Source organism: Podarcis liolepis (assembly GCF_965112155.1).
Source record: "Podarcis liolepis genome assembly, chromosome: 5".
In the NCBI taxonomy this organism is placed as follows: domain Eukaryota; kingdom Metazoa; phylum Chordata; class Lepidosauria; order Squamata; family Lacertidae; genus Podarcis; species Podarcis liolepis.
In genome coordinates this window covers 54132139-54157731 of record NC_139556.1, presented here as the reverse complement: position 1 = coordinate 54157731, position 25593 = coordinate 54132139, and the positions used below count along the sequence as shown (strand labels likewise).

At 41.6% G+C, this 25593-nt stretch overlaps 1 protein-coding gene across 41 annotated transcripts in view; it reads left to right on the top strand.

Annotated features, from left to right (window-relative positions):
• Positions 1-25593, top strand: part of TCF7L2 (transcription factor 7 like 2) — a 203361-nt gene that overhangs the window by 164470 nt on the left and 13298 nt on the right. For 23 of the 41 annotated variants that reach the window (XM_083504920.1, XM_083504948.1, XM_083504947.1 and 20 more), the window contains 6 exons: positions 4113-4245; positions 7733-7835; positions 10961-11047; positions 16567-16707; positions 18444-18603; positions 20117-20236. In XM_083504920.1, the coding sequence (XP_083361046.1) occupies positions 4113-4245; positions 7733-7835; positions 10961-11047; positions 16567-16707; positions 18444-18603; positions 20117-20236 (744 nt within the window). The remainder of the gene's footprint in view (positions 1-4112; positions 4246-7732; positions 7836-10960; positions 11048-16566; positions 16708-18443; positions 18604-20116; positions 20237-25593) is intronic. The other 18 variants (XM_083504942.1, XM_083504949.1, XM_083504931.1 and 15 more) reach the window with 3 other exon arrangements.

The following is a 25593-nucleotide window of genomic DNA, read 5'->3' as shown; positions in this document are numbered from 1 at the left end:
GTCCCTCGGTCTTTTAATGTAATTCCTTTTACTTGATGTTAATGCAAATTGTTCCTTACTTAAAGTAATAAAAGAAAATGAAGACACATTTGAAAATGAAAGTTGACTCTAATCCATTTGTCATCTAATACTAGCCTCTTTATCTTTGCTGCTACCTAATCTGGTTAAATGTCCCTGTTGTAGGATTTTATTGTAAATCCTCTATAGGGAATAAGTCTCTCTCTCTCTCTCTCTCTCTCTCTCTCTCTCTCTCTGTGTGTGTGTGTGTGTGTGTGTGTGTGTGAGAGAGAGAGAGAGAGAGAGAGAGAGAGAATTGGATTACCGTATTTTTCGCTCTATTGGACGCACCGGACCACAGGACGCACCTAGTTTTTAGAGGGGGAAATCAAGGAAAAAAATATTATCCCTCCCCCCAGCCCCAAAGAGCAACGGACAGGCTGCGCGCAGCCTGTCTGCTTCTCCCAGAGCTTCTTGGGGCTGTGGGGGAAGCCCGGGTTCCCCCACCAGCCCCAAAGAGCAAAGAAGCCAAGACAGCTCAGGGGATCCATAGCCGCGCAACCTCTCCAGCCAGGAGCTAAACCTCTCCAGCGCGGCTAAAGAAGACGACAAGGCAGTCCAGGGCAGGCACTCACTGCCCTGGCTTCCTCTTTAGCCTTGCACAGCATCTTTAGTCTTGCACAACGGGATGGATTGCGCCCGCTGTCCACCGGGGCTGGACTAGATGACTCCTGGGGTTCCCTTCCAACCTTGCAATTCTATGACCTCGGAAGGTGTTTGGGGTCTCCACCACTGGAGGCTTTTAAGCAGCGGTTGGGGGACCATCTCTCTGGCGTTCTTTAGCTGTGATTCCTACATTGTGAGGGGGCTGGGCTAGATGACCCTCAGGTGGCCCTCCCAACTCTATACAGTCCTACAGTTCTGCAGCAGGAGATCCACAGCCACTTAGAATCATAGAATTGGAATAGACCACAAGGGCCATAGAGTCCAACCCCCTGCCAAGCAGGAAACACCATCAGAGCACTTCACACAATGCCCACTCCCAATTTTCATCTGAGAGACATGTGGTTTCAGTGTCTAGGTAGGTACCCCCCTACTTGCCACACTTCCCCCACCTCACTTAAGCTGAGGGAATTCCTGCCCAGAGAAGCTCCCAGGTGAGGCAAGGGTTAAGATCTACCTCTGGTAGATCTCTTGCGGCTGGAGAGGCACGCAAGTCTAAAGGGGAAGCCAGGCAGCGAACGGGATGGATCGCGCTCGCTGCCCTGGCTTCCCCTTTAGCCTTGCGAAGCCTCCCACCCACCCCCACCCCCGGAGAGGTGCGCAAGTCTAAAGGGGAAGCCAGGCAGCGAGCGCGATCCATCCCGTTTGCTGCCTGGCTTCCCCTTTAGACTTGCGATTGAAGCCTCCCACCCCCCCCACCCCCGGAGAGGCGCGCAAGTCTAAAGGGGAAGCCAGGCAGCGAGGCGATCCATCCCGTTTGCTGCCTGGCTTCCCCTTTAGACTTGCGAAGCCTCCCACCCCCCCCACCCCCGGAGAGGCGCGCAAGTCTAAAGGGGAAGCCAGGCAGCGAGCGCGATCCATCCCGTTTGCTGCCTGGCTTCCCCTTTAGACTTGCGAAGCCCCCCACCCACCCCCACCCCCGGAGAGGCGCGCAAGTCTAAAGGGGAAGCCAGGCAGCGAGCGCGATCCATCCCGTTCGCTGCCTGGCTTCCCCTTTAGACTTGCGAAGCCCTCCACCCACCCCCACCCCCGGAGAGGCGCGCAAGTCTAAAGGGGAAGCCAGGCAGCGAGCGCGATCCATCCCGTTCGCTGCCTGGCTTCCCCTTTAGACTTGCGAAGCCCTCCACCCACCCCCACCCCCGGAGAGGCGCGCAAGTCTAAAGGGGAAGCCAGGCAGCGAGCGCGATCCATCCCGTTCGCTGCCTGGCTTCCCCTTTAGACTTGCGAAGCCCCCCACCCCCCCCACCCCCGGAGAGGCGCGCAAGTCTAAAGGGGAAGCCAGGCAGCGAGCGCGATCCATCCCGTTTGCTGCCTGGCTTCCCCTTTAGACTTGCGAAGCCCCCCCCCACCCCCGGAGAGGCGCGCAAGTCTAAAGGGGAAGCCAGGCAGCGAGCGCGATCCATCCCGTTTGCTGCCTGGCTTCCCCTTTAGACTTGCGAAGCCCCCCACCCACCCCCGGAGAGGCGCGCAAGTCTAAAGGGGAAGCCAGGCAGCGAGCGCGATCCATCCCGTTTGCTGCCTGGCTTCCCCTTTAGACTTGCGAAGCCCCCCACCCACCCCCGGAGAGGCGCGCAAGTCTAAAGGGGAAGCCAGGCAGCGAACGGGATGGATCGCGCTCGCTGCCCTGGCTTCCTCTTTAGCCTTGCGAAGCCTCCCCCCGGCTGGAGAGGTTGTGCAAGGCTTTTCTAGAGGAGGGAGAAGGGACTGACTGGCGGCGTCAGTCCCTTCTCCCTCTTGGGGAAAAGCCCGCAAGAGCTGCGCGAAGCTTGTGTGGGGCTCTTGAGGGCTTTTCCTGCCTGCCTCCTCCCTGCATTCGCTCCATAGGACGCACAGACTTTCCCCCTTAGTTTTTAAGACGGGAAAAGTGCGTCCTATGGTGCGAAAAATACGGTACTCACAGTGAAATGGTTCTTTGCTTTGCTTGTTTCATCTTAATTTTTCCTTGGTGATCTTGTGAAGGTAACTTACAGTATCATACAAACTGTAGCACTTTAAAAAAACTATATTGTTGCATTCTGTTTGCGTTATTTTAAAAAATAAATAATAGCTTTACATTGTCTTGGAATCGTAACAGAAAAAAATGTGCCCTCATGTCTTTAAGCATCTGTTTATAACCATGCCATTTTTCTCCCTAAAACTTAGTGTACTTACATTCATTGTTAAGAAGCTGCTTATTAGTGTACTTCGAACTGAACATTGCTGCACAGTTTCATACATAGCTATTCAAAAGCAAGCTCCACTGAATTCAAAGGGTCTTACCCTCAAGAAAATGTGTAGAGGATTGCAGTCTCAATCTCTTTTACTACAGAGCAGTGACCAGTTGTTCGTTTCTATTTAATGGTCTAAGTACTGCAAAATGATTTGTCCCGTTCTCCGGTTCATATGGAAAGAGTTTTAAACAAAGCAAAACAGAAGTTGGTCCTTCTGATGAAAGAAGAGGATGTAAATAGTTTCTCCGTAAGGAAATAATAGAACTGCCTGTTCTCAAAAGGCATGAAGGGAAAATTGGGGGTGAAATTTGAATTGCCAGGCCTCCACATTTTCTTCTTGTAAAGATTTGCCCTTTTTTAGAACATACAAGATCCAATGGGAATGGCAACTTATTACAGGGTGTAGCAGATGCACAATTGGCTCTGGCTTGTGCATGCCTGGTAATATAACTTTTGAACTGCCGACACATGGGTCTCACTTTTGGCTAGATCTGTGTGTCCTGGAATGAACTCTGCAGCATGCACACATCTGACTGTGGGTGAGAGCTGTGTCTCAGCAGTTTGAACGTTGCATTATTAGCAGGTACATATTGGTGAAAGTGATCCTTTTAACTCCTATACCCGATAACAATCAATTGCTCCCTTAGGCTTCCTTATTTCAGGATGCTAAAGCCCCTTACAAGACCACAATGCATTCTGCCTTTGTCTAAGCACAGTAAAACAAACAAACACAATATACTACTTTCTGTGCCATAAGGGCAGCCCCCCCCCAATCGGTGGGTGGCCTGTCTGTAAGTCCCGAAAACCATACAGATGGGTTACAAGGTCACCAGGAATGGGTGCTGGGACAATACAGTGCATGGGATTAAAGAAGTTTCATTTTACAGGTCAGGCTTTTGCAAGCCAAAGGGTGGTCCTTAATAACAATGAGCTTATCTTGACCGACATCTTTAGCAAACAGTTTGAGAACCAGATCATTAGGAAAAGCAGGAACTAATAAGCTTGTGTGAAAACGTGGGGGGTGGGGGGACTGAGGCTATTTTGATGACTGTGTACAAATGTCTTACGCCTAGTTTTATAGGAGTGTGTGTGTGTGTTTCTAAACTGCTTTCTTAATGTTTGCGCTATGTAGCTTTCTTAACACAGCATTTTCCTCACACTCTCCATTTTCTTTTTTCACAGTCTAACAAAGTCCCAGTTGTGCAGCACCCACACCATGTACATCCTCTCACGCCGCTTATTACGTACAGCAATGAGCACTTCACACCAGGGAATCCTCCTCCACACTTACAAGCCGACGTAGATCCGAAAACAGGTAGGGTGAACAATGTTTGATGAGGAGCTAGGCTTTGCGGGGAGGAAGCTTCCTGAAATATCATAGAGTTAGATCATTTTGGGGGTGGGGGGACACGCAAAATATTCACTTAGGAGTAAGTATATTAAAGCTAATTGTCTGCAGATTACCCAGAAATAAATAAAATGAACATATTGACTGTGTAATTGATCTCAGGATGCTGTCTCCTGTCATTTAGGCCCTCAATCGCATTTTAATAACAACAGTGTGTTCAATTTCTAACATCTATGCGTATGATGGAATATGTTGATCAAAATCTAGAAACTGAAATGACACATTGTCCCCATTGTTAAATTCTAATAGTGCAGCAGTCTGTAATGCTATACAGGCATTCACTGTTCCAAATAACTGATGTTGGAGGTGCTATTTTGACTAAAGGTTTATATCATAAATTACTTTAGATGTATGATAAAGAGCATTTCCTAAAAAGAGGATAAATGGAGATCGCCCTGCTTTTTGAATAGTTTATCTGATCTTCTTAATTTCAGAGTCATTTCCTACTACTTTTTATATTATAGTATTTAAAGGTTCTATAATACTTTTTTAGCTCTTTTCCTGGATAAAATCAGTTTTTTACCTTAGCTTTTAACAATTCTGTTTTTTAAAAATGAAATCTAAATCCTATGTGTAGTTATAAAACCACATTCTTGAGGCCATTCTGTTGACTTCATCAAGTTATATATGTGGCTTGCTGATTTTAGCCAATGAATAAAATGCATAATCGTGTTAAGTGATCTTTTTGGCTGCCAGTGTCACAGGATCAAATGCTCTCTTGTAATTTTTAATCCCACAGCTACATTCTGGTAAATTTTACTCCAGTCCAAATTGATTATTGTGGACACATGGCACTCTCTCAACCCTGCTTAGATTTATTAGTGTTAAAGACTAGATTTTAGTTATTTTGTTAACTAAAAATATATATCTTGTTAGCCTGTTGCCCTAGAGGATGTAATAGTGTCAGTCTTTGTTCTGTAGACTGCATAGAGTCCTCAGAGGGCATTTTTTTCAGTTAGTCCAAATCCTTGCAAGTTAATTAAAAAGTAAATTTGAAACCGTGAATACGTGTTAGAGCTTGTCAAAGAATTGCTGTAGTTGTGATTAACATATTTAGATAATGCATCCAAACTCAGTCTATGAATGAATGAATCAATGTTTCTTTTATTCCCATATGCCACAATTGGGCTTCCTTTGGATTGTGTTTAATGCTAATATTGCATAGGTTTAAAAGGATCTTCATCCAGCCATCTCTGTATTGCAAGTGCATGGCAGCATAGTCTGACACCCATTTAAATAATGGGAGTACAGGGAATGGTTTCTAAATGGTTATCGTAAAACATATGATTAACGTCCATAGACTGTTTACTTTTCTTCCGCGAACATTCTTTCAAGTGTGCAAACAGCTCACTGTATGGTTAAAGCCCAGTTAATCTGTTTGGATTTTGTAATGGAGAAAAAGCTGTGTCTGCCCGAAAATGTCACACAGGAAGATTTAATTTAGAGATTAAAAGCTCCCTGAGTGTCTTTTAAAAAAATCGTTTTTTAGCTGTGAATACAGTGCCTCTTCATTTTAATGCTTCTGTTCTTAATTCTACATTTGCTATATTTTGAAGAGCTGGGTTCTCTTGAGGTACCCAAACATGTAACTTCTACTCACCTGAGAAGTTTGAACATGCAAGCACTGCAAATTATGATCTATTTATTCCTGGGCAGAACTCTCGGGATAGTTCCAAACAAAGTGTTTCAAGGATCTCATCCTTTACACTCATTTTATCTGAAAAGATAGATGTTTATGCACATATAGAATCATAGAATCATAGAGTTGGAAGAGACCACAAGGGCCATCGAGTCCAACCCCCTGCCAAGAGCCAGGATTTGCTGAAGAGCCAGGATTTGCTGAAGCTCCCTCTTGAGTTTACACTTAGTGTGAAACTTGAGTTTGTTTATGGCTGGGAGGCATTTGAAACTGGTTCTTCTGCATCCACACCAAAACAGTCCAAACCACTCATGATTTGGACAGTTATCACATATAGCTGTATATATTACAACCAGTGCTTTTTTCCCTAAAAATAATGTTTAGGGGTACTCTCATTTTCCTACTCATATTGAAATACTGCCCCTCAGTGAGGCCAAACTTAGATTCACAAAATGTTTAGGGGTATGTTTCCCCCCCAGAAAAAAGCACTGATTACAACCATCACTTGGGTGGAGACACAGTGCTCCCGATGGCTAAAAGGGCTTAAGAATCACTCACTTCCTAGCTTCTCTCTCACAATTCAATTCCCTACTTCCTTTGGCTTTAACCATGGTTAAGGATTAGTGTGCACTGATTCTAACCAGGGCTAATACTAACTAGGGTTGCTTTCATGATAGCTTTAGTTTAGAACATAATCTTTAACTATGCTTATGGCCATCAAGGGAGGATTTTCATGCATAAGTGGAGGGAGCAGACAACCCTATGGACCACCACTGATCACTTAAATGAAATCAGAAGCACTGTGTATGCCCAAACCTTTGCAACTGAGGATGCCTTTTCTACCTAGAATAATGTGGATTAATGTAACCTTTCATACATATTTCTCTTGTATGTACAATACAATATGGTTACTTGTGCTTGGAAAATGTAGTATTCTTTGTTAATCCAAGGATTTGTTTCTAGATTTAGTATCTTAGTCATTAATGAAGTTAAATTTGCCATTCTATTCTCTAAATGTATTTTGGAACAGTGAAAAACTTTACTGTTTTGTACAGAAACAGAATGTGATCCATAGGAAAAGAGTAATTAAAATAGCTAAGGGCTAATAATGTACATTAATTAAATGGATGACTACTTCCCCCCAACTCCTCAGATATAAGTTCATTGTTTTGTTTCATTTTCTCAGCACTCCATCCCCGCCCCCAAACTTCCCTTTACCATCAAGGTTTTAATGTTTCATGTGGAAACACTAATCCAAATCAAAATTAGAACAAATGTGGCTTATATAAACTCGTAACAGGAACCTTCTGGAAACAGAAAGGCACTGCAGCCATATAAAATGGTTTATTTTAGAAAGTACCTTTTTGAGTGACCTGAAGGTGTCTGCACAAAAGAGGCGACACACATGATGGTACAAAATGAAAGCAAGGTGGGAGCCTCCATCCTTTTAAGACTTTGGGAGAACAAAGTCCTGCACGGTCTTTGACTGTGGGGAAGAAAACAGATCAAATGTCCTACTTCTCTAGCTGAGTCTCATTTGCTTACTGTACTAAGTAGGATGCTCTGGGGACGATAGGTGAAGGCAGCAGGCCATGTCTTGAGAATAGGAAGTAGAGTTATGAAAGGCAGAAAGTGTGGTACTCATGGTGTAGAAATTTGTATGACTTTCCTGCCTCCTTTTTCTTTTCTTTTTTAATCCCCCTTTTCCCCCTGCCCTGACCCACTTTCATGATGCTTCCTTTTCCTCTTCCCTAGGAATTCCACGGCCTCCGCACCCTCCAGATATATCTCCTTATTATCCACTATCACCGGGCACTGTAGGGCAAATCCCCCATCCGCTAGGATGGTTAGTACCACAGTAAGGAGTTCCATTTTTTTCATTTTATTTTTTATTTTTCATTTTTGTACATATGTGGGGGGGGAGGGGGGGGAGGATAATTGTGCTTATTTGCTTTGCCAGAAATGCATACGTTGAGTTAAGCATGCTTGCCAGCTGCCAGTTTATGGCATGGGCAAATCAATAACTTTTGCTCAATAAAGATTAAATGAACTAAAGTGACGGGTCATTGCGTGTTAAATAAGAACAGAGCATGAGGGCATCATTTCATGTGTCCTGACATCAGAGGGTGACCCATGGATCATAAATGTCAAACATTTCTTCTGAAAGGGTGGGGTGAAAACGTTCTGGATAGTATAATTTGTAGGGTTGCTGTTTCAGAAACATCCCTTGCTGATACCCTATTATTTTATAGTGCACTACTATTGAGCTTTGTGTAATTGCATTACATTTGCATTCCCCTTTAATTCTTGTTTCAAGGTTTGGGATAATATTTTTTAATGGGCTGGAACATGGCTTAAAAATTGGGAGGGAGCTAAGTGAACCATAGGATCATAGAACTGTGGAGTTGGAAGGGACCATGAGGGTCATCTAGCTCCACCCCCTGCAATGCAGGAATCTTTTGCCCAACATGGGTCTCAATCCTGAGATAAAGAGTCTCAGGCTCTACGGACTGCAGGAGGGAGCTCATGGGGAGAACCTAATTTCAAAATGTGTAATAACAACAAGAGGGAAGAAGAGTTCTAAAGTGTAGGCAGTATTTTTGCAATGTCTAATGAATAGGTGCAGTAATGGTTTTACTAATCTGAAAATTCAAATTAAAAGAGGCAAAATCTTAAAACAATGCTTTAAAAAAATGTGTTGTGGCATGTAATTTGCCTCAAACATTTTGACTACTTGTCTTCTTCAGGGACAAGCAAATCTTGCACAATCCTGTTCCACTGCACTAGTTGAAACAATTGATTGCAACGTGCTCTAAATTAATAGTTGTAATAGGATTGTGTGATTTACATGAGTCTGAATATGACAATTTGTCGAAATGCATTAGATACAAAAAAGTACATTGATGATTTTGAGTATTAACTTGAACCAGACTCTCTCTCTCTCTCTCTCTTTCATATTTCCCCCCTGATTTGTGGTGTTGTCCCCTCCTTTCCTTCTGTTTGGCTTCATTAATCTAATTTTAGCTTCAAATAGTTTCCTTTATTATGTAACCCATTCTAAGTAGCAGGTTCCCTATGTCCCTGCAACCTTTTGGTTTTGAAATGGGAGAAAGGTTGTTTGCACTGAAAAAATATCAGCCTAGTACTATTGCTATACTACTATACTGTAGTATATACAGCTCAAATATACTTCCAGAATTGGAACCTGTGGCCTTTTATGTGGCCACCTGGAAACAGTGGTTCCTTTTACAGGTGGTACACTACTGTCATAGGCGCCGACTCCATGGGGCTTGAGGGGGCTCGAGCCCCCTCAAAAAATTTTTTGGGGGGGCTCAGCCCCCCCAATAATCTCGGGCGCCCTTCCAGCAGAGCGCCGCCGCCGTCCCCCGCCTCCTCCCCACCTGCTCCTTCGCCAGCCAGCCAGCCAGCCGCGCGCCCTAATGGCGGGGGCTCCTGCCTCGCTGCTTCGCAGCACCACCGCCACTGCCAAGGCACTGCCGGAAATCCCGCGAGAACAGGGGAATCCCGACTGGCCACACCTCCCAGCCAGCCAATCGGCTGGCTGGGGGGGGGCGTGGCTTGCCCTATTTAGGGCCGGAGCCACTTTATTTGAATATTCATGAGCTTATTTATTATTCATGAGCTTTCCCGGGCCCCCCCAATATTTTTTATAAGTCCGCGTCCCTGACTACTGTATTCATTTTCCTGGTCCTATGGGCCTATTTCTTATTTTTATAGACAAAATGTGTGATCCCTAGGGGGGAAACACTGCAGTTTTAGAAAACACATCCTGATTATGCTTCAGAAAGTTCACACTTCAAAGGAAGAAAATAATAGCAGGAAAATAGAATCACTAGCCTCTTGTTCTCCCTGTGACAGTTATCCAAACAAACATCAGTATACCTTTGGTTTCTATATTGTAGTAGGACTTTTACAATGTCTTGTCATTTGATGGGCTACCTACATATCTTCTGTATGCAGGAGTAGATTTTACAGAATTCATAATAAATAACTGTTTGGGTATTTCAAAGACATTTTAATGTACAACTATCATTCCCCCCCCCTCTTTTCTTCAGAGAGATAACTTTTTTTGTACCCCATGCAACTTTTTGAAGAGCCAAAGAGCATAAACATCAAATTCCTTTAAAAGATAGGACTGTCCACCTGGTATTTTTATTATTTTAACCATTTATGGGCTCTGCTCTGTATTAAGATGGGCTGTGAGGATATTTAGCAGAGTAACCTTTCAAGAAAAACTCACACCCCAAATAACAACTTACCCGTTCAGTGGATACATTTGAAAGACAGATGAAAAGGACCGGCCAACACAGACAAACCTCAATCAGAAAAAGTTGTGTAGCTTTCATGAGGATGCTGTTTTGCATGTTGCTGTATTTTTTAATTATTGTAATGAGGTATGATTGTCTATTGGTTACCCACAATACTTCTTGGGGACTCTCCCCCGGTAACTCTTGTCAACACTTGTTAATCTGACAAAAGGCTACAAATTAAGCTCTGTTAATTTAATGTTTTCTCACCGAGATCTAAATACCGAAAGAGGCCCAAAGCGCAACTGAAGTCCTTTGATTCACTGTACTTTATTTTGGTATAAATTTACATTCATTATTGTTTTCCTTTGGATGTGTAGCCCTCAATTAGTGTGATGGCTCCATTAAAGCAAGCAAGACTTCGCCTTTAATTATTACAACAAAACACCTAGTTTCAGCTTGGGGAGAGGGTCTCTATTGACATAAGCAGAGGTTATAAAATTTAATTAGCCATTCGTATCAGATTTATGGCATTCAAATTGTTCTGTGTTTCTTTCCTTTGATCCGTGCTGTACAATCCCCAAGATTTTTGTTCTGATCAAATGAGAATAAAGCTTACTGTGCAGAGAAAGAGAGAGAGAGAGAAATTTAAAATGCCAAAAATACATACCCCTGGTTTTTTACTCATTCTTTCCCCCTCCCCCCATCTTTCTAGGCAAGGTCAACCAGTCTATCCAATCACAACAGGGGGATTCCGACATCCCTACCCAACCGCTCTGACTGTCAATGCTTCCATGTCAAGGTGAGTTCAAAGTACTCAGGTCCAGAAGTAGGGGCATCTGCTACTTCTGTTTATCACTCTCTATAGGGCAGTGAAGCTTTGCTAAAAAAATGCCTTGATTTAGTTATGCAATGATCTTTGTTTTAGTTTGGGGGGGGGAACCCTCACATTGTTCCCAGTGACAAAGCCTTGTCATATAGGTCCGTTCTTGAAGATTAGTGCTTTTGAACTGCATTTATTTTAATTCTTAACTAACTGGAGGGAGGCATCATTGTAACCCTATGATATTGAGAAGCCTGGAGATTATGCTGTTGCAAGTTTTGCTTTCTCCATGGCTCTCATTTCAAGCAGGGTTTTCTATGAAGAACAGGGTCTGTCTGCTTTTATTATGCAAGCAGACTTAGAAGGAGGGGTGTTGCATTTTCTTCTCATTCCCAAGCTCAAATTATTTTTAGTTGACATAAAAAGACCCACCTGATCCTCTAAAGGGCTTAGAAGTATATATTTTCTCTCTCTCTGCCCGAACCTCCAATTAATTCCAGCTAATTTTCCAAGGGCTGCTAGTTTTATTTACAAACTGCTTGGCAGCACTATGTTTAAGTAATCACTAATTGCTCCTAATGATAGTTTTATTCTCTGTTCATCTGATTTTCAGTCTAGTTAATTAAATCGGTGGAGGTTTAGACTTTCCTGATGGGCTGAAACAGCTAATCCATTTTGATGATGGTACATAATTAAATTAGCATGCATTACATAGCAAGGTTCCACATTTCCCCCTCAACTCCCTCCCCCTCCTGGACCTTTCCAATCCCTGCAGTTAATACGTGAAGGTTAGATTACAGAGGAGGAAGGGTTTGAGGAAGCAAAGGGCATGGAGAAGCTAAAGGAAACTTCATGGCTAGCAGATAACTCTTCTCTTATACAGTTGCAGAACGAGGCAGCAAACCAATTCTGCACACGCAAATATAATTAAAACCCAGATTCCCTAATGCTAACCTTTCTGCTAATATTGCACATTTGTGAAAAAGACTGGCAAGCTGAGAAAGGGCAATAAAAATGAATCTGAGTTCATCTTAATTATTATTAAGGCTGTTCTATTTATCTGTTTAGTTTTTTGCAAGGGGCAGGAATGAGTGAGAGAGAGAGAGAGAGATCAGTTCTATCCCTTAGATATGCCTTTATGAAAGGGATCTAGTTAAAAAGGGTATACAGCAAATTAAATACATTATTGTGGTAATGGGACGACAGAAGTACAAGTCTATTATACTTACAGCAGTTATAGGAATTGTATGCTCCTTGCCCTGTTCTAGCACATCCTTTGATATTCATTCTATTCAGCAGCAGGGCCAGGACTTCTCAGAATTAAGTGATGGGTCATTATACTTTAAACACCATGGAGAAGCCAAGATTGGCAATTAAACAGCACTTGCTGACACTCGCTTGTGCCACTCTGTGACCCCCTTTAGATTGAGATGTTGGAGCTCGGGGCCCTCAGCCTGCTAAATTGGTAGCAGGCACTTCTCCTGACGAGGGCTGGCTCTGAAATCTGCCGGCTTCAAAGGGAGCAAGATCATGTATAAACCATAATATGGGTGCACCGTGGCTCAAAAAAAGGAGGGGGGAAAAGGGGGGGAGAGGCAGGAATAGATGAAATGTTACAAGTGCAAGGGGAAAATGAGAGAATAATGACAAATCTAATGCAACTCAAAGCAGAATTGTTGCACGAAAAAATGCATCCCACTGCTTGTGCATAAAATCAAGGCAGGCAGATGACATCCAGTTAACAGAAACATGTCAACAGTGAAGTAAAGTGAGAGTGAGTAAGAGAGAAGCCCCTGAGACAGCCAGGAACAAAAAATTAGTTGTCCTTAACAAGTTACGGCTCATCATTATATTCTGGCTTGGAGCCATAAAAGCAGACAGGGGTATATAATGAGCTGCTTAGAATTTTTTAGGGTGTTTATTGCAATTCATAGAATACTTGTCTGCGGAAAGGAATTTCTCAGTCAAAGAAGGGTGTGCGTCCTTTATATGTGATAGCACGCTATGCAAACAAACACGCAGAAAAAGGGGGGTAGCGTTTAAAAAATAATCCACATGTGCGTGCACATGGCATGTGTGTGCGCAATGAAACATGTTCTCTATGTTTAACGGACAAAATGCATTAAAATGTACAATGTGTGCTTTTGTTTCACATTTGAAAATTTCAACTTTAAGACCTACTGTGTGATGAATAGTGTGATTAAGCATTTTTGCTGACCTGCAGTTTCTTACATTGCTAAATATGCTCTGTGTAATTGAACACGCACCACATTCATATGTTTATGCTTGTCCTCTTTTGACATGCATGAGTGCAGGACATGTGCCTTTTATAACCATGCCCTGTTGTATTGAATAGGTGATTTGATTTAATATTTAATTATATTTATTTAATAATAATATAAAAAGATGATAGATTCCCCCCCCCGACCCAGAATTAAACGCTAAAGTAGATTACTATCTTCTCTCTCACCCTCACCTGCCTCTCTCTCTCTCTCTCTCTCTCTCTCTCTCTCTCTCACTCACTCTCTCTCACACACACACACACACACACCACAGCTCTCTGTCAAGTTCTGAAATTGGGCATCAACTCATAATTTACACCTCTCTACTGTTGACCATATAACTTGGACCACTTCTTTTATGCCCTGCTACACCCCAAAGGCGTAGCAAACTTATATGGCTTGCACTGCAGGCATTTGGACTAGATGACCCTTGTGGTCTCTTTCGATTCTGTAATTCTGTGACCATGTATTTTACAGCTGAACATAAAGTTTGAGTCTTGATAAGTACCTTTGTAGTTATAATCAGAAATCCCATGCAGTTGTGTTTTTTAAAAAAAAAAATACAAAAAAATTTGAGGGTAGTATCCTATTATGTTTATTCAGAGTACACCCATTGAAATTAATAAGCATGATCAAGTTTGGTCATTGATCTTAATAGGTCTACTCTGAGTAAAACTTAGCTGACTACCACTCTGAGCTTTTGTATGGTGGAATCTGTTTTCTCACATGCCAGAAGTAGTATCTTCTTTACTGCTTGATGTTTCTTTTTTAAGTTCCCTGCTCTTTCTTTGGGATACTCCTCAATTTTATTTACCTTCCCTCCCAACCTCCAGAAATTAAATGTTAATTAAAGTAGAATAATAATGAGATTTCCATCTGGTGTTCCATAGGTTGTTTATTGTGTTATTTTGTAACAAGGTTTACGATTGTATGCAGTAGCTTTGCCACAACCTTTTCCATGGTAAAATGAAGAATATTACATACCTTAAAAATCTGCATTGGGGGGGGGGGGAATGTGGTTCTCATATTATCTCTGTGATGCAGGAAGTTTCCCATTCTTTTCCCATGGGAAGAAACTCCTTCACACAAATTCTTCTCCATATGAAATTATGATAGACTGATGATGCTTCACTACATCAAAAAACCATGTACAAACTGGTGCTGAAAATGACATTTTGACAAGTCAAATCTGCTCTGGACACTTGGGAGGGGGGAACCCAGAACATATTTAGGGGATGTGTGGGAAGGTTACATTGTTCTAGCAGAAACCCAAGCTTTCCCACCTAAGAAATTCTTTTGGGGAATGGAGGAACAGAATGGACATTGACCATTCCCATCTTCTCTGTGCCCCCTATATTATATCACTCTGCTTTTCCCTTCTCATACAAGGAAAACAATCAGCTAAGGGCTAGAAAACCAGTTGTATGCATATCCCAATTTGGGTGAAAACAGTTTCCGTAATTAGAATGCGATAACAGCCTACCAATTTGAAGGCTAGGGTTGGTAATATTGAGGAGCGGCAAGTCTCTTTTCTTTCCCATTCTCATTGCTTCACCCCCTTTGAACCCCTTCCCTTCTCATTTGATGCTACACCTGTCCCAAGGGCCAAATCCAACATGAATAAGGGAAGGAAGTGAGCTGGTGATGAGTATATCCATGCCAGGAATGAAAGGCTTTGACGTGTTTAAGGCATCCATGCCCTGGGGTCATCAGGAGAGGCAAAGTGACACTACACTCTGTAGCCAGTGGAAGTCAGTGGGAGCCATGTCTAGGGCAGGAGCAGGTATTATACCTCCACCTGATACCCAGATACTCCACACACTGGTCATGAGCCTGCAACGTTCATACCTATTCCTATTTAACTAAGTGGAGGCCAACATGACACAACCCTACCAATATCTGCAAAGCTTTATTCCCTCCCAGGAACAGCTTGCGAGGTGGGATGGAGCCACTACACTAGCTTTCTGGCTGGTGGTTGAGAGTGTTGTTCCTGGGAGCAGCAGGATTGAGGTGGTGGGGAGGTTGGTGAGGGGCAACCAGCCAGGATCTTCAGATTGGCTCTGCTGCTGCATTTGCATCAAGCAGATGTCTCCAGTGCCTTGCTCCTGCCCCTTCCAGTAAGCAATAGCGACCCACCTCTTGGGAAGCTAGCACAGGTGATCTGCTTAGCCTCACCTACTGAGCTGCTTCTGGCACTAACATATGCCATTGTTGTTGTCTGTAGCTTGGTTATGATAGATTAGAATATGGCAAAGAATGACAAAAAGGTGAGAGGGACCTGTGCAATTTTGCATGTGGGTTGAGGTGAAGGACTCTACTTCTTCTCCCATCTCTCTTTGGTTCAGCACACACATACACACCCCTTCTAGAGTAGCGTTTTAGGATTGAAGGGAAATAGCCTAGTCAACTTTAATGTTGCTTCTACTTACTCTGAGTACACTTGAACACCATTCATTAATCAGTGTATTGTTTTGCCACTAGAAAGCATATTTATTGATTCTTGTTTAGTGAAAGATGGCTATAGGAACACAGGTACAACACCAGTACATGATTCAATATTTATTTGACTGTACATTTGGATCTTACCACTCACATCTCCCATTTTCCTTTCAAATGCTTCCTGTTTTCCCTTTTTAAGAAGTCCCTGCTTTTAAATCTCAAGTCAATTTCAAATTTTATTTCCTGTGCCATGGAGTTATAAGACAATGATTTAAAAACAACAAAACCCCCAATTTTCTTACGCTCCATTTTAAGAGACTATAGCTAATAAGGTGAAGAATTGCATGTAAATTGAGGTTCCACAAACACTTGCTATTTATAACAATGAAATAAAGAGCCATTTTGTAATCCTCAGCCTGATTTGAGGTTCATATTAAAAGTTCAAATTCCCAGAGGCTGTTTCCCCATAATTTTATATGAGTAGGACCTGCACTTTACAATGAAGAAGGAGTGGTCAAATTTCTTTTTTTTTTTTTAACCATGAACTGAACTGAACTGAACTATTGTTGTTGTTGTTGTTATTGTTACTATTATTATTATTTTAAAAGTTGTTATTTCTGTTAGTAGAAGAATTATGATGTTTAAAGTATCATTTATTCTTGCTGCCAGTTTTCATATATGCTTGTCTAGAGTTTGTTTGCTTTTTATATGCCTTTTATTATATGCGTGTACACACCCCTCCCCATTCATTCATTTTTATTCTGACGATTTACACAGCTTTCTCTCCTCTAGGTTCCCTCCACACATGGTCCCTCCACATCATAGTTTACATACGACTGGGATCCCTCATCCGGCCATAGTCACCCCAACAGTCAAACAAGAATCTTCCCAGAATGATGTCGGCTCACTCCACAGCTCGTAAGTATTTTTTTAATATTCAAATCTATTTTACAAACTTCTATTTAATGTTGCTTATTGTAGAAGGTGTGGAATATTGGAAGCTGCCTTATGACAAACAAAGTAAAGACCATTGGACCATGTAAGCTCAATATTACACATATTGGCAATAGTTTTCCAGGGTTTCAGACAGGGAAGTATTGTGGATCAAGTGTACTACCTTCTACAAGCAAAGCATACACCTCTATCACTAAACAACAGCCCTTTTCCAACGGGATGGGCGTGCTGGGATTTACAAGTACCTAGACTGTGATTACAATCTCTTAACTTTCATTAGCCTTTGAGTTGTTCAGGGTGAATTGAGCCTGCCCACCCCAGACCTGAGAAAATCCCAAGTCCCCTTTCCTTCATTTGGAGAGTGCCTGTATATATATATATGAAGTCTATGGTTTTTGAACGAGTCAAGATAGTGAACAAATGTGTGTATTTGAAGCACTCGGGAATTCCTTATCTTTTTATTTATGGGTTGCTAATAGCAAAGTATTTATGGGATGCGGGTGGCGCAGTGGGTTAAACCATTGAGCCTCTTGGGCTTGCCTATTGAAAGCTCGGCAGTTCGAATCCCCATGGCGGGGTGAACTCCCGTTGTTCGGTCCCAACTCCTGCCAACCTAGCAGTTTGAAAGCATGCCAGTGCAAGTAGATAAATAGGTACCGTTCCAGCAGGAAGATAAACGGCGTTTCCGCGCGCTGCTCTGGTTCTGCCAGAAGCAGCTTAGTCATGCTGGCCACATGACCCAGAAAAACTGTCTGCAGAAGCGGACAAACGCCGGCTCCCTTGGCCTTTAAAGTGAGATGAGCGCTGCAACCCCAGAGTCGTTTGCGACTGGACTTAATTGTCAGGGTCCCTTTACCTTTACCTAATAGCAAAGTATGCAGCTTCTGAAATAACTTTTGCCAGGCAAGAAAATTAAGACCTGGGGTTTGAAGGCTGTCTACTGCCTTGGGGAGAGTGGTTATAACCCAGCAGAGTAACACCTACTTTATGCCCCAGGTCCACTCTCTGGCGTCTCCAGTAGCTGATTAGATTGGAGAAGCCCTGTCTGCTGGAGACTTTGGAAAGCTGCTGCCAATACTGGGCTAGTTAGACCAATGGTCAGGTTCACTATAAGTCAGCTTCTTCACACGTTCACTGTGTAAATTATTAGATGCCTGTGTTACTTGACAATCCACAGGGGAAGTTACAGGTGGGGAAGAGAAGAAAATTGTTGGAAGTGTTTATAAATATCCTGGGCAGCGGGGAGGATCCATTTACTGTGAGGGAAGTAAAATGGCTCCTTGCTACCTCTGCATCTTATGATAGTCCACCTCAAAGCTCATATTTGCTTCAGAGTCAGGTACTCGAAACTGATGGCTATGTATGTTTTGGAGCACAGAACCCTATGTTTGCCCATGTAGATATGGCAAAAGGTTAAAAATCTGGGTAAATAAATTTTCCTGATGTGAAAAAAATACATGGAGTAGTGTACTGTAATCTCATGAAGCGATATTATCTATTGAAGTTTTACTAATGGATGTGCAGCAAGGGCAGCTCTCTCCCGTACATGGCTGCTTTACAGCTAGTTTCAGGGTTTTTGAGTTTTTCTTTGCTCCCCTCAATGTGGTTTTCATGATGGAGGCAAAGATTGGGGTAAGTGCACAGAAGTATTGTGACAATGTTGTACAAGCTCCTTCTGTCTGTTCTTGTCAACCATCCAGAAAACATCAGGACTCCAAAAAAGAAGAGGAGAAAAAGAAGCCACACATAAAGAAACCTCTTAATGCATTTATGTTGTATATGAAGGAAATGAGAGCAAAAGTTGTAGCAGAATGCACATTGAAAGAGAGTGCAGCCATCAATCAAATCCTTGGTCGAAGGGTAGGTAACTAGTCAGGATATGTATATGCAAGTTTGCATGTGGGATAGAAGGGGAGTGTGGTACTTGTCTGAAATGAAAGGGCACAATCCACAATGTTATTTTAAGTGTGATTGTGGCATTTGGCTGCCCGGTGGAACTTCCGAGCTTTCTGGTTGAATACTTGTTCTTTGAAACTTCCTTGCATTCTAGTTACACAGACAAGGAAATAAAGTTACATTTTCACCAAATGCATGTGCACCTGCACAGCATAATCATATGCTACTTACTTTTATCCAGCAGATGCATTTCTTTTTCTGTTGATATGACCCCGCTTTGATGTAGACCTTTCCTTTTCAACTCCATCCACCTCTCCATCAGTGCTTGGGCATCACTATACCTTGGTTGCTCTGCCCCTTAATTCTGAGACATGTCTTAGGAACCCCAGCATTCTTACTTCTCTCTGTAAGCGATCTCTAAACACACCACTGTAGCCTATTAGTGAAGAACTCTGTACTCAGAAGGCTGTAGAAGCTTTTACTTGAAGCTTGATTCTCCATTCTCTGGGTGTAGGAACCTTAAGTCTGGATGTTGTATGAACTGTAGGCCTCTGTTCACGAGTCCCATGTGAAGCTATAGTAATTTATGTAACTTGGTAGCAGAAAAATAATAGTAAAAATAAACTTCTTACATATGGAAGGTGGAGTTGTATCTTAAAGCAGGTCATCGCAACTTGTGGCAAAGCATAGTTCTGAAGACAGGTAGCAAATTCAATATTTATTGACTTCCCAGCAAGCTACAGCTTGTAGGTTCTATTTTACTTGTTCTGTCACACATTGTGCAGGCCTGCCTTACAGACATTAAAAATAGGTGTTTGATTAATGTATGCCATTATTATTATTTGGAGGAGGCTGGTTTACCAGAGTGACAAATTGTAACAAGTGGGGAAGGGAGAGGCAAATTTAAAGTGTGGTCTACTTTATGGGCATTTCTTGCATGTCTTGTTCAAATGAATGCTGGTTAAAGGGGAATAGCTGTTGGCGGCTGGTCCATCAGGGTGAGTGGGGCTCTGTCCCATCAAGACCTCACCTGCCTGCCTTCTTACTTACAACCATTCCTGGTATGGCACCGCCTGTCATTTTCCTCCTCCTTAGTCTCAGTGCTGCCCCTTCACAACACAGCAAAGAGGCAAAGAGGATGTTGGCGACAAAGCTGGAATTAGTTGATTCTGCCTGTCATTGGCTCCTGCTTCTACTACTGTTGGTCTTCCAATGGGCACCATCTACCACTGGTAAAAGTACTTGAAGAATTACACTATTCCATTTTCAAAAGTGAAAGGCTCCATCGGTATAACCCAGCTTAAGCTAACCTGGATAAAACAGAGTTCTTAATAATAAATAAATGAATAGTCTGCATCAGTTGATTTGCTTTAATTGGCTGCCATTTTCCAAAGTTTGAATGTGAATGCACATTGTACACACACTGTATTACTGACATTCTGTTGTGCTTGTGGTTTTGTTTTCTTTCTCTCTGCAGTGGCATGCATTATCCAGAGAAGAACAAGCTAAATATTATGAACTAGCCAGAAAGGAACGACAGCTCCACATGCAGCTTTACCCCGGCTGGTCCGCACGGGATAACTATGTAGGTGGCTATGTAGGTGGAATTTTTTTCAGTAGTAGAGCTTGTAGACAAGTACTGCTGTAATCTGCTGAAGTACACCCACACACGGAAGACAAGCACTACCAATCCAGTAATTCTAGCGGATGTTTTGGTTTTGTCACCAACCCATTTGGATACAATTGGCACCCATTCAACTGAGGTGTGTCAGTAGAGCTCTGCGGGGGGGGGGGAATCTGGCTGTGTGTCTTCCATCGGCACCAGCTTTTGTGCAGTTTACAAAAAAATAAAATAAGAAAGAGCTCCCTCTCTATTATCACCCTCATATCCTTCCCTTGGCCCCCAAATTAGTGCCTTGTTGCATACCTGTGTGAGAGTATAGTGGAAAGTGGAAGAATGGCTTACCCTAGCTTCAGAGAAGGACTGGCAAAGACTTGTTGGAGGTCTTGCTCTCAAGTGGGGCTAAATATATTATTCCACCCTCTACTTTTTTATATTATTGTACTGTTGTCTGTCATGGTCACAATTTTTTCATAAATGCTTTCAATTCATGATGTCTTTACCAAACATCTTGGTGCTAGCTATTGGTGAACTATTCCTGTGCAATTCTCATTTGCCACACTTTCGTCCATTGAGTTATTCTAACTGTGGCTGCTTGGTTCCAGAGATCAGTGTCTTGATTTAGCAAGAGAGAGATGTGCATGGAAGCTGCCTTTTGCATGCATGACAAACCCTGCCTTTGTGCTGGCAATGCAGATGCATTGTGAATGAGCATTGGACACTAAAATGTTCATTCAAACCCTGATGAAGTGGCTGGCTTCATCTTTAGATGTGAAGGGGATGCAAACCTGCATAAATCTACCAATTAATACGCATGACTGTTTGGTCACAGCTATGGCTGAATTGCAACCAAAATCCCATAGGCAGGAAATAAGCATAGCATGTACATTCAGAAGGAAGTAATAGCTCACTGATAAGTATTTCCAAGTTTGTACCTAATAGAAATTGGTAAATTCTCTAAAGCTTCCCAGACATAATTAATTAAGCACTGAAAGGCACCAATCATGTAAGGGAAAATTTAAATAGAGGCCAGATGTCAACAGTATCAAGACATTATTGCAAGATCACAAGTGGAAGGGGGGTAATCAATTTATTTCATTTAAAAACATTGCTCCTCTGCTTTTGCCACAGATACTTTTGAGCTGTTTCGCAGAATTAGAATAATATACAAGATGACATAAAATACACAGCCCTAACATATTAGACCCTACCAAACATATGTTTAAACCAAGTCTTGCAAGCACTATGGAAAAGTTAATACAAGTAGGCTTTGACAGACCTCCTGAGCAGCTGGTTCTACAAAGGCCTATAATTGAGAAGGGTGTGCTTTATATCTGGTAGGATGACCAGATCCTGTAGCTTTAAGAGTTATATTGGAGAGGTTTCACCTTAACATGAGAAGGAACATGAAATTCCTTCTTCATACAGGTATAATAGGTACAGGATCCCTGACCTCCTTTGCCTCTGGTCATTGTATTGTTCCTGCCAATCTTACCTCTCTTATTGCAGACACTCTGATATGCATTATACTTATACAGTTTTGTTGAATCTGCTGTCTTGATTATTTCTTTAGACTGCAGTCCTATGCACACTTTCCTGGGAGTAAGCTCCATAGAACTCAGTGAGTCTTAGATCTAAGTGTCCATAGGACTAAGTGTGTGCGTGCGTTAGTTTTGTTTTGTTTTGGAAAGGCAGGAATTTGTTCTTCTGTAAATTAGGTAACCTATGTTCTTATGCAGCTGCACATATTTGCATGCATAAGCCTATAGCCCTACGTGGAGAGGAGAGGCACATTAATATGCTACCAAGCAACATTTTATTAATTCCATTTATTGAGAGAAAACAAAGACAGCATCTTAGTTTAGTATTTTGGCTCCTAAAGATGAAGTGTTGTTTAAAACTTATAATCAACATCTGTGGTATCAAAATCTTCACATTATCCTTCCCTAGTTCTTATTTCTTCACATGCATAAGAGAGTATCTGTATACCCTCTTTTGAGGTGATTTCCCTTACAACCCAGGAGCTGTCTCTGACCATTTTTGCCACCACCAAATTCATAGCCCACATTTTGTGCCATGAACCGAGTGGAATGGAAGCTGTCAGACCACAGGGCCGATTCATTCCTGGTACTCTGCAGTCTGATTCCTCTTGGGAGTTCCTGGGGGAGTAGCGCTGGGATGTGCCGTAATGCTTGAAAGATTTCCAGGAAACATTTCCTCTGCTTTAGTGACTGTGTCACTGACAGATGGGCATGTACTGTGTCTTAAATGTTTAGGACCTTTACATTTGTCCTCAGCGTGTGAGCACTGAAAATCCCTTTCTTCTCAAGCTAAAAAGGACAGGATAAGAAAGCTGATACGTCCCCAGCAGCTTGAGGCTCTATCCCCACCTGACCTTCAGGGGGAACCTTACTACAGTAGGAGAACTCAATAGCTTTGGATCACACAGGCACATGATCTACAAGGGTTTTACTTTTTTCTGCATAACACTCAGAATTCTTGGAGTCTATCCTCTTCCACGTTCTTTCTTTGGACAACAGTCTTTCTACGGATATAGAAAGGAAATGGGGACTGCACTGTATGTAGTGACTAGATGACCCTCTGTGTCCTTTTCATCTTGTATTTATGTCTCTCACACACATGATAGTGTCTGCCATACCTAATGAAGTTTTGGAGGCCTCTGTGCACATATCTTAATTTTTTCACAACTTGAAGCAAAATTAAATATCAGAAACTAAGTCCTTGGTTCCAACTGTGTAGTCAAAATTTAAGTATTAAATTTAGGATTCATATTTTTATTTTTATTTAAGCAGCATGTCAACCAGGATAAGAATTTTGTATACTTGAACAATATTTTTTAAAAACCTGAAGACAGATTAAAAGTTGTTATACAAAAACATGAATTTTCGTTTTAAAAATAATCTCAGAAGTTCAATTTCAGTCCCAGAATGGATGGATTCAGTTTACAATACCCTTGCTATTCAGTCTCCATGGGACTACAAAATTTTATTTTGATGAGCAAAACACAAATGTACAGTACTAATAAACTGACAGCTGGCTCAGACGTGACAATGCCCCTACCCCAAGATCACTTAGATCACACAAGGTCTCACCACCAGCTCACATCTAATCTATGCTTATATAGATTCTCTTGTTTGTGGGAGCTGGCGCATCTCTGCAGGATGCATATATATCAGAGGTCTAAGGTTTTTGAGCTTGTACCACTATGGAAATTGTAGAGGTTTCATGTGCCACATCCACATAGAAGCATCAGTTCACTGTGACATGACATGAAGATGACCCAGCTATAGTTACTTGTAATTTTAAATTAAAAGTTATAAGGTTAAATAAATAAATAAATCAGTAAAACAACAGAGTAGAAAGATTAGCCACCCTGAGCCCAGCTTCGGCTGGGGAGGGCGGGATATAATTAAAATTTTATTATTATTATTATTATTATTATTATTATTATTATTATTATTACTAAAGCTACTTACAAAAATCACAAAAATACCTAGAGAGCTATGGGTTCAGAGTGGAGAGCTCACTAAAAGTACCTGTTTCATCAGTGAAAAATAAAAATTCAGTGTTAGGAAATACTAAAGAAGGACTGAAATTATCAAATAAAAGTATGATCACTCTGAATACTATGTACATTTCTGGTCCTCTCTCTCAAAGAGTATGCCAGTTTGCTGAAAGAGCAACAGTCTTTGGGGATTATTAGTTTGGAAAATATAAAACTAAGGAGGATATAATAAGGATTTATAAAACCATGCATTTTTATAAAGTGAATGATGTGGGAGAAGAATAGAGCAGTGTAACCTTAGCAGTGTAAGGTTTAGAAGTCAAAAAGGAAGCACTTAAACATGCAGTGCCTTATTAACATTTATTATGGTGAGATATAATGTCTCTTAGCTTAGATTGCTTTTAATTAATCAATAATTAGTCAATGGCTATTAGCCATGTCATAGCATCTCCATCTTCAGCGGCTCTAGGTCTCTGGTGACCAAACTCTGGGGACTAGCAGTGGAACAGAGTTTCTTGGTTTTAAGCCATCTAGAAGCATCCAACTGTCTGTTATTGGGGAATTCATATTAAGTGTAGGTAAATATTGGGCTGATCCAGTAAGACAATGCTTTTGAAGAATGTAAAATGTAGCAATTTTGAGTGACAGCTACATTTTTTCCATTCATTTTCAAGATACCATATAACATGATATCGTATGTTCCCATGCTGAATGGACCTGTCTGTGTAACATTTACTAATATTAGGTTATGTGTTTTTATATTATAAAACTCCCTGTGCTGCTCGAGTGAGGGGCAATGCATAAATTTAATTATTCTTAACACCAGGGATGAAGAAACTGTGGCCCACCACATGCTGCTGGACTGCAGCACCCACCATCCCTGACTATGAGCCAATACAGGCTTGGGTTGACAATATGTAGAGAGCCACACATTCCCTATCCTTGCCTTAGGCACTGGAAATGTCTATATGGTGGCTCAGTAAACAAAAAGAGGTTTGCCAGTCCACCTAATTATAGCTGTTAGACATCATGTGTAGGAGCTTGCGAACGTTGCATATACTTCAGTGAAAAGTACGCATCTCTTCCAGAATGCTGGGATTCTAATAGAAACAAAACATCTTTATACTGTTTCTCTTCCCACAACAATGCCACTTATTTAATATTATGTACTGGGTTCAGAAACTTGTTTTTGAGGAAATATGGAAGGGCCTTCGCCAAGTTCATCTATATTAACACAGATTTTCTAGCTTGGTTTGAAAAGTCAACCAAACTATCTGAAGTGAAAAGATGCACTTGTTGGGTATTTTTGATGGATTACTTTCGAAGGGGAGAATAGTTTTTTCTAAAATACTTATTACAGTGTCAGATTAAATGATAGGAATTTACTTTTCAACAAGCTATCTTGTTATCTGATGGTAAAGGAAGTTGGTCAGGTAGAAACTTATAATTGCTTGACTTTTATGTGGGGAGGGGGAATTGAATTTCCCACCTCTTCCTCTAGAAGGATTAATTCAGTTCTACCTGTTTTGCTCCAGTCCTTTTCATGCAAAATAATAAACTCTCCATGAAAGATGTCTACTAGTTCACTATCCTTGTCACTTTTGTTGGTAAAATAAAATCTATATATTTTATACCATAAATTTAAAACTGTTTCAATAATATTGCGTAAAATTTTTTGATCCTTAGTTATGCAGTACACCATTGAAATGACTGAGTTGTTTTGGTCCCCTCTGTGGAATTATTTATGGAAAGGCCATGAAACATTAATCTTTGAGGATTTTGAGTATGGTAGTACTATATAGCTGAG